This window comes from Panthera pardus, unplaced genomic scaffold (genome assembly GCF_024362965.1).
Source record: "Panthera pardus isolate Hobbes unplaced genomic scaffold, ASM2436296v1 HiC_scaffold_8, whole genome shotgun sequence".
In the NCBI taxonomy this organism is placed as follows: Eukaryota; Metazoa; Chordata; class Mammalia; order Carnivora; family Felidae; genus Panthera; species Panthera pardus.
This window is the reverse complement of record NW_026527013.1, coordinates 101,388,752-101,402,789: the sequence shown is the minus strand read 5'-3', so window position 1 is coordinate 101,402,789 and position 14,038 is coordinate 101,388,752. Positions and strand designations below refer to the sequence as shown.

Sequence of the window (14,038 nt, the reverse complement as noted above, 5' to 3'; positions counted from 1 at the left end):
GGGAGGGACATTTCATTCCTCCCATAACCTCCTTTGTCTAGCTAAATGTTCTGCGTCCAATGAACCCGAAGCCTTTCTTAGCACATTGGCGATGTTACCATTGCTGCATTCCTGCCCCACCATTTACTACCACGTTCAGCACCTTAGAAAGCTGCTGTCCTGACTGAGCCAGATCGATTAAAATTATTATAATTCACACTCTTCACATTTCTTATAGAGGCCTGAACAGAATCCTACAGTTTCTTCTTTAGTAAGGCAGAGAGACTTTCAGGCTTTAGGGTATGTATGTGCATCAGATTTTATTTCATAATAAGTTTGTCTTTGTAAGACAGTTGTGCACAAATCAGCTAGGTGGAAGATGGAATGATGCCTAGCCCAAATACGATTTAAAAGAAGTTCAGGTTTGAGTTAATTGCATATAAAGTACAATATGAAACTGATGCCACAAACATGGAGATTCCTTTCTGGCCTCCTGTGCTGAGGAGAAGATGACTCTTTAATTGTTGCCGTGATATTTATCCTGCAGAGAGGATCAAGCTGATTATGTTAGAGGATTTCTGGGCAGGGAATTTAGCGGAAGTTTGATGGCGGTGGTTCAGGACATAATTACAAATATTTTGGGCACATGACTATCCATTGCCTTTTACATCCCTAGAGTCATCCTTAAATTATGGTTTAAGTAGCAGTTTATGGTTTAATTATAATATAAACTCAGTAGAAATAATGTATCTGTTAAGGTATAATATAATTAAAGTAATATTAAGAATGTTAAGTGTCCAGCAATCAACCAAATAAACTAGGCTCTTACTACTTTTCTAGAATGCTATTCATCTAGGCTTTTCAGAGATGCTATATTAGAATCCCAAGCTAGTTGCTAATTATTTTATTTATATGGACTCAAACCTATGTAATAGAATCCTGTTATCACACAGCTCATTATTGCATACACAGAAGCATGTTACCTATCATATTGTATGTCACAGAACATGAAAATGAAAACCACTAATAGCGTATGTATTACCATCAAGCATGAAGATATTACATGATTTACCAACCCTCTTGCACTCATATATATTTTTAAAAACATGCCTTGTATTTAAAAGATTTGCGGGGGGGGGGGGCACCTGGGTGGCTCAGTAAGTTGAGTATCTGACTCTTGATTTAGGCTGAGGTCATGATCCCAGTGTCCTGGGATTGAGCTGAGCTCAGCACTCAGTGTGCAGTTCTCTCTCTCTTCTGCTTAGGTTCTCTCTCTCTTCTCCTCTGCCCTTCTCCTCTGCCCGTGCGCTCGCTCTCTCTCTCTCTCTCTCAAATAAAAAAAATAGATTCTTTCTTTCTCTCCCTCTATCTCTACCCCTCCCATTCATGCTGTCTCTCTCTCTCTCAAAAAAAAATAAAAATTATAAAAAATTACTAAAAAGGGTGGACACCTGGTGGCTCAGTTGGTTAAGCATCTGACTCTTGATTTTGGCTCAGGTCATGATCTGACAGTTCCTAAGTTCAAGCCCTGTGTTGGGCTCTGCCGGTGCAGAGCCTGCTTGGGATTCTTTCTCTCTCTCCTTCTCATTCTCCCTGTCCCTCCCCTGCTTGTCATGCACTCTCTTTCTCTCTTTCTCAAAATAAATAAACGTTAAAAAAATTATAAAAATAAATAGCTAAATGAATAAATAAATAATTTTGATTTGATTAAGTCATTTTCAATGTATGTAATTTTCTTCTGAATGACACTATATTGATAATGGATTATTTTGGAATTTAAATAAATATTTTCATGTTTTATTTGTTCTCTGGATTTACCTAAGCAAATAGCCCCTGAAATGCCTTTTGGGACTCTGGCTGGAAGGAAAACATTGTCTTTGGAGAGGTTTGCCAAGCTCTGTTAATGAAAAGCAACCCATTTGTTTTCTTTGCTGCAGGGTGTATTCTGAGTGTTGGTAATTGTGCCACTGCAGCTGTATTTCCTGACTGTTAGTTTTATGCTTGATGAAGGATGATAATTAATGTGTTAAACACTCGATGCATCCTGTTTGGAGGGAAGAGTCTTTTGCTGCAGAATTATAGGGATATAACTCATGCCCCAGAAGTTTATTTCTAATGAAGCTTTCTCTAGAAAATATGTATATTTCTTTCCCAATATAATTTTATTATAAAAATGAATTGAGTCTCCACCTCATATCCCAGTGACTTTTTTGACATTAAGTGAATATTTTGTGGTAATGTTTTATGTGTCTACTATTGCTTTTTTATTCAGGCCTGATACGGTTCTATTAATTCTACATTTATTGACATAATCCTTCATCATTCATTTTATGATTAATAGATTTTTGCAGCATTTTAACTTTATGGAGGATTTAGCATTGAAATTTAATGTTACAAAAATTTTTTTTATGTTACAAATTTTTTTAATCTAATTGCAACAAGGCTCAAATTTAAAGTGGAGAGAACATCTTTTAAGTGGTTTCCAGTAAAAGAAGCAATGCACTAATCTTGTATTTTTAAACAATACATACTTTTTCATTAAAATGCTACTACACATAGGTATTTTGTATGGGTTATTAATATGTTAATTTTTTTAGAGAGAGAAAGTGTGTGCATTAGGGAAGGGCAGAGGGAAAGAGAGAATCTCAAGCAGGCTCCATACCCAGCTCCAAGCCTGACACGGGGCTCTATCTCAGGAACCAAGAGATCATGACCTGAGTCAAAATCGAGAGTCTGAAGCGTAACCAACTGAGCCACCCAGGTGCCCCTAATATGTTAATTGTATACTGATTCCAAATCATCTGAGAATGTCTTTCACATGGTGGAAATTATCAAGTCGTGGAGATAGGAAGGGAATATTTCTAGCCACATCTCAAAAGCACTGTCACTTTTTTAGAGAAAGTAATTTAGACTATGAGTTTAAAGCATTTTTTTAAGGTAAATGAAATGCTCTCTATCGGAAAACAGTGACCAGTCTTAAATTACCACCCCTCAGAAATGGTCATGTTTACTTTATTCTTCCAGGATGTCCTTTACTTACACATTGCTGCATAGATCTTCAGAGAAAGCAAAACAAAAACAAAACAAAAGCAAAAAACAAAAACAAACAAACAAACAAAACCCCTCAGGAGTCACGTGGCTTTTTCCTAGAAACTCTAAAACTCAGTGGTCTCTTCTTCCCTCACTATCATGTGGGTTGAGTCAGATGTTTTTACAGAGAAGTGAGCACTGGAGACCCTTTGAAGTAGACACACCATTGGGAGCTGGTTGAGGGGAAGGCATGACCTTCTGTATTTGTATTTTAAAAGAGATCAGCGTGCCTATATTTAATGAAAATGGCCAGTACTAAACATATTCCTGTCATGTCCCCCATTCTAGTGCTTTTGGCAGGAAAGCCAGATTTTTTACTCTGGATGCATGATTATGTAAGATCACAGGCCCTGTGCCAGCCAGACCTGACTTTAACTTGGGCTCTGTCACTTTCTGGCTGTTTTGGGGTGCTGCTGGTGGGCGGTGAGGGTGGCAGCCATGGTGGGGGTAACGGGGATGGATTTATTGAGAATTCTCTCATGGATCCAGAAGACAGCCATTGGCAGTATCGATACACAGGGGTTTGTTGAGCTTGCCAGGCCCTATAGCCTCGCTTAAGTTCCTTTCTTACTGTTTGCACCCTAGATGATTAGTTTTGCGGTGAGTTTCGAAGGCGAGGCTGTGAAGGGCCGTGGGATAGGTCTCACAGACCTCACCCAAGATAACCCTCCCTGACTCCCACAGATGGCTCTGGCAGTTCCATTCCCAAACCTGTGCTTCAGGCCTGCCGGCCCTGGTCTGGGCTTATAGAACTCCCAAAGGGATACAAGAGGGCAGGGCAGGCCTACAAGCAAGGAAGGCAGGGAGGTTTCCCACCCTGCAACAAGGCTAATTCTGAAAAAATGCAATTTGGCTTTGCAACTGGCTTTTGCCCTGTGCCAGGATTTTAAGGAAACCCGAATTTGAAAACCTAACTCTGGGCATGTTCAAAAATAACCATTGAAACAGATGTGCCAATGTTCCCTCTTTTCTCTCCTGGGGTCTAGGACTTAGCACTGTTATATGGAACATCATTCTGGAGACTAAAATGTTTTTAGCTTTCACAATTCAAAAAACATCCTTCTCTAAATTTTGTTTTTCTCAAATTCGTATGCCTAACAGCCTTCTTCCACCCACCTCCACATTTCTCAGTTAATCACTTGAACATTTACCGACAAGCCACACGGCTCTGTAGTTACTTGCTTTGAAAATAAAGCCATAATAGTTTTTATGAAAATTGGGTAAATATCTCTGCAATGCTATTTTAGTTGCCAGTCCCAACATGGCAATTATTCATGGCGAGCATCCAGAATATCCTTGTAGACTTTCAAGTTTTCTCTCGGTGTCATTACTTTACTCAGCCTTTAGCAGAGTGATTTTTTTCCCCCAAGCTGCTCCAGGCCAGATCATTGCAAAACTGAGAAGCATCCAAGTCCATGGGAGAAGAGGGGTTAGGGGGCTGACCATGGCACCACTGAAGTTTGAGGTGGACAAACCGACAGGTGGCTGATCATCAGTTCATCCATCCCTTGTGATGACTGGTGTTTGCTCCTCCAGGCATCTGGTAGCTCAGGCTCTCCTCATAACAGGTTCCTCTCCATCCCCTGCTTCGTCTCATTCCATTACTTTTCTTTGAGAGGAAAGGAAAAATATTATCATTGTGTGGGCAGTTACTTAATGCCAGGAACTCTGCTAAACGTGAGATGAAGTAGCATCTCAGAGAATTTGTCATGCTATGCGTGACTCTAATGTGCTGAGGTTGGGTATCATAATTAATGATACAGTTAAGTTTGGCACTGACATATAGAAAGGGCATATATTTTAGTTAATCCTCAAAATAACCTTGAGTAGTTGGGTCTACTTGTTTTTTTCTCCGTGTTTCAAATGAGGAAACTGGAGTTCAGAAAGGTCTGGTCATCTGCCCAAGGCTACATGCTCCATATGCAGTAGGTGTGGAAACAGGGATGCTCATGCTTTTCCCACTCTGCTGTAAGTCATTTCTTCCAGGTGGTACTTCGGGCCCTGAGGCAGGAGGGCAAGAGAAAGCACAAGTGCCACCTTTAAAAACTATAGTTGTAGGGGCGCCTGGGTGGCGCAGTCGGTTAAGCGTCCGACTTCAGCCAGGTCACGATCTCGCGGTCCGTGAGTTCGAGCCCCGCGTCGGGCTCTGGGCTGATGGCTCGGAGCCTGGAGCCTGTTTCCGATTCTGTGTCTCCCTCTCTCTCTGCCCCTCCCCGTTCATGCTCTGTCTCTCTCTGTCCCAAAAATAAATAAAAAAACGTTGAAAAAAAAATATTAAAAAAAAAACTATAGTTGTAAACTTTCTGTTAAAAGTAACACTTTTAGGGGTGCCTGGGTGGCTCAGTCAGTTAAGAGTCTGTCTTCAGCTCAGGTCTCCATCTCACAGCTCATGAGTTCAAGCCCTCCATTGGACTCTTTGCCAACAGCTCAGAGCCTGGAGCCTGCTTGGGATTCTGTATCTCCCTCTCTGCCCCTCCCCAACTCGTGCTCTGTCTCTCAAAAATAAATAAACATTAAAATCTTTTTTTTAAAGTAGCCCTTTGAAATGTTTGCACATAGGTGAAAACCATCATCTATATCAGTCAATCCCTCAGATACCTAGGAATTTAGGACACTTGCTTTAGAGTTTGGAAGGAAGTGTTCTTGGTCTATTTGGTGCTACATATGAAGGAGTTCAGCAAATGTTCTTGACTTGGCTATTCGGTACCATTTCTTGACTAGTTGTAGAATTTTGAAGACCTGGATTCAAATATTGTTCCTACCTGTTAATGGTTGAATGGTTGAATGGACTGCAATACCTAACATAAGATGAACCTTTAAGACATCTAATTCCTTTCAAACCTTTAAAAACTGTTGATAAGAGGGGCACCTGGGTGGCTTAGTTGGTTGAGTTTCCAACTCTTGATTTTGGCTCAGGTAATGATCCCAGAATCATGGGATCAAGCCTCACGTGGAGCTCTGCACTGAGTGTGGAGCCTGTTTAGGAGTCTTTCTCTCTCTCTTTTCCTCAGCCCTTCTTCCCCACTCTCTTTAGAGAGAGGGAGAGAGAGAGAGACTTTAAAAAAAAGTTTAAAAAAAAGTTTAAAGAATAAGTTTATATATCTTATTTATGATTATGTTTGTTTTTCTCTAACTTTACTTTTTATTCTACACTATAATTCAAGAGTACCTTCTGATCCTAGATTAATAGTGCTCCTTACATAGTATCTTTATAGATTTATAACTGCATGAGTGGGGGGCCACATGTGCTAAAATCCATGAATTGTGTGGCTATACACATCATCATGCCTCTGCTTTTTATTCCTCATGTGGTACCAATTATATAAACACAAACATACACACAACCGAGTTCACCATCTTTTAACCATGCCTCCCTATTTTCAGCACTTTTATTTCCTTTTATAGACAATTATTTGGCACCTTCATATGCATACAGTATAATTAATGGGAAGTAGCCTAAGAAAATTAAATGTCATAATTAAAGATTAGAGAAAATGTTACTCATTTGTCAAGGCTAAACTTAAACTTAGGTCATTATATTAGGGTTGGCTGCTAGCCTTTTGTCTGTGAAATTTGTTTTGCTGAGTAGTTTTGCTTTCATTCAGATGAATGTTGCTGTTGCTTTTATTTTCCTAATACAGGAAGTAGTAACTCCCATTATTATATTAAGCTGTTTCCTTTCTAAGACACTTTTGCAAGCTCGGTCTGCGCATTTCCTCTGTCACGCTGATCTTATATATTGTGTGTGTGTGCTTCCTGAAACCATTTAAGCATTGATGGAAACTATTACCATGTCAGTGCAGGCTTTTAAACGGAGAAAGGTTACTAGTATAAAAACATTTTTTCTTCTGTATGAAACCTTTCAGTCTTGTATGATGCTGTTTTGCTGCTAATACAAAGTGATCTTCATGAACAATTTTAATGAAGAACCTAGTGGGTTTGGGGTTTAGAAACAGAATGCTTTGACGTTTCATTTCTGGACATGGATTTGAATGTGGCTTCCATCAGCCGCTGATTCAAAATAGTTCCATCTGATGGCTGCCTTGTCTCTACAGTCAGCCAAGGCCTCTTGGCTGAGCAGGTGTTCATGTCACACAGAAAATGCTGTCACCTCTGACTTTTACAGATGCTACAAGGTTAAGTGTTTTCAGCTGAGTTGCAGACTTTAAAATACCATAAAGAATCCCCTCCACCTCAGCCCCCACTTGGACCTTTTCATCAAACTTTGGTAAAAGCAGTGGGTCTCCAAGTAGAATATCCTATATCTGACAGTCACACCCAGGAACTAATGTTGAGAGAGGAAGGGGACGTGATTTGTCCTCCATGTTGTTTCAGAGTTCCTCTGAGTTTCTTGATTGTCTTCATTGTTTACCATCTTTGTAAGAAACAAGTTCCATGCCTGTTGTGGTTTTTTTCCTTGCTGTATAGAGGAGCGTTTAGCTCAGTTTAATCTAAAACTCTCTTGCTTCAAAAGATGCCCCTTGAAGACGTCCTAAAATTGACTGTGGTGATGGTTGCACAACTCTTTGTCTATACTGAAAACCATTGAAGTATACACTGTAGGTGGGTAAATTCTATGGTACATGAATTATATCTCAATAAAGCTGATAGATTCCCCACACAAGATTCCCCTTAGCTCAAAATGCTAATATTTAATAAATAAACCCAGGTGCTTGGTATTAATTTTGCTTGTGGTTTCATAAACCTTTTTCTAATTATTCCCCTGAGGCTTTAAGAGCTCTAATTTTTTCAGTTTAACCTTATGTACATGAATTTATCAAACAACAAGTACATATTTAGCACCTCTCTTGAGTGGCAACAGCCAAATCCTTATAGGGACAATGGTAATAGCAGGAAGAGATGAGCAATTGTAACAGGAATTATTAATAATAAAGTAGCAATTGGAACTGTAGCCATTCTGTTGGTGAAGCACAATAGTGACTTAACTGTGATTGTGGTGACAGGGAGCCAACAATTGAGTCCCTGCTAATGGCCCAACAGGGAAGGGGTTGAAAAGAAGGAAGGAGTGGTTTACATTACAAAGGGATTGTCTTAGAACTGCCCAAGTGTGGTTATGAGGGGAGGTCGGTCTAGAGACAGAAAGGATGATAACCATGGAGCTGTCAAGGGCATCTCAGGGGCTTAGGCAAGCGCTGTGGCAGCTAGACGCAGCTGGCTGAGAGCAGACAAGTCCTGGCCCTGCCTAGTGCTGATTGAGAAAAAGGAAATGCAATGAGAAGATAATTGAGCAAACCAGGAGGCCTGGACAAGCCTCACAGAATTGAAAAGTGCATTTTGGGGCCATCAGAAGCTTAGCTGAAAATACTCCTGGCTTCATGTTGACCAGGATTGGACTACTCTTTGGGGAATAAAACTGCTGGAAGGGTGTGTGTGTGTGTGAGTGTGTGTGTGAATAAAATGCTGTGATTGGCAGATCTATTGAAAAGAGTAAGTCTTTGACATCTGTTGAACTCCTCCTTGTGATTGTACATTTCTGAAATATACACACACATGCACACATGTGCCTAGCTTTTACCAGATGCTTTCGGGTATGTGATTAAAAAAAGAAGAAGACCTACACTATAGTCCATATTCCAATTACCTCATTTGTTCCAATAATGTCCCTTATAGCATTTCCCCCTCCAACTGATAATCATGGATTCCATTTAGTTGTCATACATTGGAGAAACATAGAGGGCAAAAGAATATGATGAAACTAATGGGGCATAGTGTTAAATATTGATGAATGTGGGTAAAGGAATGTTCTCCCTGTGTGACCGCTGCTGACCTCTTTATCTTGATCTCATAAGACCTGTCCTCTTGCCCACTACATTACAATCCCAGTGGATTCTTTTTGTTCCTCCAACAAGCCAAGCTATTACTACCTTAGGCCTTTGCGTTCAAGCCTCTCCTTCTTGAGTTATGCAAGGATGGCTCCTTCATGTCATTTGACTCTCAGCTAAAATGTCACTTCACAAGAGAACATTCTTACTAACTGAGGTAGTGATCCAATCACTTTTTATCCCCCTTTTTAATTCCCTGCCTAGACTCATCACTAACTGATAATTCTCTCTGTCTTCTTCACCAGTGTATCCCCTGCACCCAAAACAGCACCTGGTCATGGTAAATACTCTGAAACTATTTGTTGACTGAGTATACTAATCTAAATGTCCAGAAATAGCCATTAAAAATGATGGTAATGCCTTAAGGATGTCCTTTATGCAAGAAGATGTTTCAGAACTCTAAGCATAGGACATATATTCAATTAGAAAACCTTGGCCTTATGTTAGAAAAATGGTGAATGAATGTATATTTATATATAATTTAATATTGAATGTTTAGGATATATAAAATATTTTTTATATTCTCTAATGAAGAATGTTTCTCATTATGAAATACCTACACATATTATATTGCTTAAGTATACATCTATATACATGATTCTGATTATAAAAGTAGTATGAGTATGAAAAACCAGAAAGGAAATATATGAAAATATTAACTATTTTGGGGAGGAGAATGGAATTATCAGTAACTTGTCTTTTTTTAATTCTCCAAGCATTCTACATGTGGTTCTATTATTTTTCTAACTTAAAAAATATTTTTTAAGAGAAAACGTAATACAGAATAGATATAATCAAATATGAATAAGACTATAAATGCACCTTGAAGATGGAAGGACTTTCTTGAATTTGACTTGCTTAGTGAATGAAGTTTTACAGAAAAGGCAGTAATTGATCTGGGCTTTGCAAAAACTTACAGGACTCTTGAGGGTAGACAAATAGGTAGAGAGAGATTTTTTTAGGCAAAGCAACAGAATGAACAAAGATAGGAAGGGAGCAATTAGTACATACGAGGTGATGAGAAAGACCTAGGTGAATGGAAAGCTCCCATTTGGGAGCCACTGGGAAGCAATGTGGGAGAGTAAGATAAAATCACATTTTAGAAGATCTTTAAAATCAGGCAGAGAGGTTTAGACTAGAAGTGGAAACAAGTGGGGAACTACTGTGGGTACCTGAGAAAAACAATAACCTGATTGCCTAGGTATTTTAGGGAAAATTTTCCATATAGGGAGTGAGAGTGCTGGCAGTTAGGAGTGGAACACCCGTGTTCACCTGGCGCCCACAGCAGGCACCACCATCCATCACAGCTGGGCTTCGCAGAGACTGCCTCCACACCATCTCCATCCAGCCTGCAGTCAGAGACCATGAATCCATCAGAGCTGGTGTAGGAAACATGCTGGCCGCCTTCTGTGTGTGGGTCACACTAGAGAAGAGAAAGGTGGGAAGGGGAAAGAGGAGGAGACAGGAAGCCCCAAAGGACAGGTTTTAAAAGTTCTAAGAATATAAGCAGGATAAGTAAGTATCTTGAGATGTTTCATGTGTATTTATAGGTTTGTGGTTTAATTAGGGCCACAAGTAGAGATCTTTTTGTGTAACTCATTATTCAGTTGTTATGGGAGTGTTTTGCTTTTTCTGGTGTACAGTTTCTAAGCACTGGATTTTTTTGAAAGTGTTTCCTTATACATTTAATGAGACTTGAGAACAATAACTCCAAGAAATAGTGTGCCCTCAGAAGATCCCCACCCATCTTTTAATCGACAAAGATTTGGATGCACTTGCTCTGTCCACTTGTGGGAGTAAACTTGTTGGAATATGTTAAGCTGCTAATTTTTTTTCTTAAAAAAAGGTTTTGTTTTCTCTTATTTTTAAAAGCTGTTTTTAGATCACAAAATTGCAAACAAAATTAAAAATAAAATGAAATTGTCTCATCTTCGGGGGAGAAAAGCTTCTACTCTGTCAGTGTGTGGGCTGCTAGCAGAACAGAATGTTTATCTTTGCTGCATGTTAAAGATGGAAAATAAAGTTAGCAATAGCCAAAAGGCCTTCTTTTGAATAACTTATCGTGAAAGGGAAAGCATAAATCTAGTGGCAAAACAACTCTCCATTATAGGCTAGTATTTTGTGGATGGGTCTGAGAACATATAAAATTTCATGTCTGTCTACTGGGTAGGTTCAGGGTAACCCCCCAAACCTTGAATTCAAGGTTTGCTTTCTGGACCAGAGGTTGTTGAGTTTTTTATTGATCTCTCTCTCTCTCTCTCTCTTTTTTCCTTTTCATTATCGTGTTCAAGAGCTTACAAGACCCTATGAAAAAGCTGATTGAGAAAGAAGAAAGGAAGAAGGTCACCCAGCAGGAAAGTTCAGAGGCCACGGTGGAGGAGCCGAGTCAGTAAGTTATGGCTACTTCTCTTGGCAGAATCTTTCTTCCCACAGGCAAGGAAAGTACAGGCCTCGCTGGCCAAGTCTGCTGGGGTCTCAAACACAGGGCAATTGCTTTACTTCCTCCTTTCTCTGAGTTGATGTATTAGAATGAAGGCCAAACTTGTCCTGCACATATTCCCGCTAGACCAGGACTCTTCCCAATAAGAGACTCACTTCTGGGATCTTAGAAGGAGCACACTTGTGAGGATTTGACTGGGACAAGAAAAGGCACACATTTCCAGTGCTCTCTGGCTCTCTGGGGGCCTCAGCCTCAGCCTCAGCTTCCTGCTCTCTCAGGCTTCTGGACCCAATCTGGTCCTTTTGTTACCATCATTTACAAAATCCTGTCCCAGATAGGAAATCCCCTGGCTTTTCTCTCGTAGAAGGAAATAACCTATGAAATTGTCTCATAAGACATATAGTACTAAAGTGTTACCTACAGAAGCACCGGGTTCTGACATTTTGTTTTCTAAGGTTCAGAACTTCTGCTTTTTTCCTCTGTGAAGCAGAGAGCAGCTTTGAGTGCAGGAAGTGAGTGCTCCATCTTCAGTTCTTGCCACTTTGCAAAGAAGACACCTCTAGTTATTTTACATACTGAGACAAACTTTTCCACTTACCTGGAGCATGATGTGTCCTAATGTCACTCAGCAAGGAGGTTTCAGTGTGAATCTATATCCTTTCCTATTCAGGTGCCAGAGCATGCAAGGACAGGGTTAATCCTAAACTGGCTGACCTAGGAAAGAGAAGTAGATTATCTTACCTCTATTTGTGATTCTTTTTCCACACACAAAAAATTTAGATGATAATTGTGTGATAAAACTCGCTTATGTTTTTACTGTGTTTCTAAATAAACTTTTAAGTATATATTTTTGTCACACAGAGGTATTTGCTGCCAATATTAGCCTTTTTAATTTTAAAGCAAAAACTAGAAAATTCCTATGGTATAGAGCAAAGACAACTTTTCACTGTAGAATATGATCTGAATCTAGTACAATTGACTATTGTAGGGAGCAGTTTAACCTATTCCTGGTAATAATAGTAATGCTAAATACCCTTTAGTGAATACCTACTATGTATGAATCACAATGTCAGGTGCTTTATTTATGTTATCTCTACCCATTCTCATGCCAACCCTTGGTGTTATCAATGCCGATATTTCCCTGTTGTGTAAATGGTGGAAGCAAGGCTCAAAAGAAGTTAAGAGACTGCCCACAGCCTGTGGTGTAGTAAGAGGCAAGGCCTGGAATGTGTTCTGGTTACCTTTTTTTCACCATATATGTTACGACGATCAAAATGAAGCATTAGCCTTTACTCAGAAAGGAACTACCCACGATTGTCTTGATTAGTTTTTGTTAACTTCAGATTTCTCCATTATTTTAGTACTTCATTTTTAAAAGCCAAAAAGTATAATCCAGTAACTATAATAGAGGTAAATGTGCTTTAAAGGGAGGTTCAGAAGCACCAGCTGAATCTCAAGTTGATGATACATCTCAGCTGTGATCTTCCCCATGTACAGTAAGAGTTGAGTAGTGACAGTCTTCTGGAGAATGATCTTGCTTTCAGCCTTAGATAATTTAAGCTAACCTCCTGAGGTATCCTCTCCTGTAACACCAGGAGTCAGAAGAAACAGCTGGTTGGCCATAAGTTTTTTAACTATTTTTTAAAAGCGATAAATGTGAAATATCTTAGCTGTACCTACCAACTACCCACCTAGATATTTACAGGACATATGACTTATGATGAAACCAGATTCAGCTATTCAGATGCTATGAACCAGCCTTAGGACAGGAAAAATCCAGCAAATTTATTTCTTCTTTAAAAAATGAATAGCATATAAATGACTATACATTCACCTTTCATGTGCGCATGCACATATCTGTGTGTTATAAGTGTAGTAATATTGTACAGAAAAACTGGCTGTATCATAAATATAAAATTTTCAGGACTAGATTGCTAAACTCTTTCTTTTTTAATTTTAAGGTTAATTTCATTAGAGGATGAAAACCAACGCAAGGAATCCTCTAGTTTTAAGAGTAAGTTTTGATTTTTATTTAGAATCGCTTCTGAAATAGTACTGCTCAGCAACCAGTTCATTTCCTTTTTTGGCAGGCTCTTCCTTTCTTCTTTTCCAATTGAGAAAATTGTATTTTAATTTGCTTTTTATCATTTCAGTTTTAAATTTTCAAATATCAGTGATGCCGACCATATATATAGCATTATTGAGAAAGGTTTTATATTGTGAACCAGAAAATAGCATCATTAGGCACTTCAGCAAAAGCCTGTCAGAGGAGCATCCAAAATTGAGAATTAGCAGCTATTTCTCTGACAACAGATGATAACATTTCTGCTATTGCCATTACTCATTCTAACTGCCATTTGGGCTGTAAAGATAGTTTTAATACGATTACATGATCAGATTGGGTGAGTTGGTTTTCATTGTGTTGTGGGGTGGGTTGGTCTTTGTTGGGAACAGATGGGGAGAGCTCAGACATGGTTTTTCCAGGTGATTCCTGGGTCTGTTCTGTCATGAGTAACCCCAGCTCCCTCGGATATACCGACCCTCAGATAGTTGGAAAAGTGATCAGAGCGTTGGTAGATGATGCAATGTGCTGTGAAAGGTTTGTCAGCTATTCCTGTCTCCTGCCATTACTGCCAGTTTTCACTGGTTCTTCTCATAAAGGAGTGGAGGGTCCAGTAAAATGTGA

The 14,038-nt window shown here is 39.3% G+C and overlaps 1 protein-coding gene across 14 annotated transcripts in view; it reads left to right on the top strand.

The window, feature by feature from the left end:
* The window catches only part of ICA1 (islet cell autoantigen 1), a 155,183-nt gene that overhangs the window by 110,078 nt on the left and 31,067 nt on the right, over positions 1-14,038 (top strand). For all 14 annotated transcript variants that reach the window (XM_019443430.2, XM_019443427.2, XM_019443423.2 and 11 more), the window contains 2 exons: positions 11,204-11,301; positions 13,314-13,366. In XM_019443430.2, coding sequence (XP_019298975.1) covers positions 11,204-11,301; positions 13,314-13,366 — 151 coding nt within the window. The remainder of the gene's footprint in view (positions 1-11,203; positions 11,302-13,313; positions 13,367-14,038) is intronic.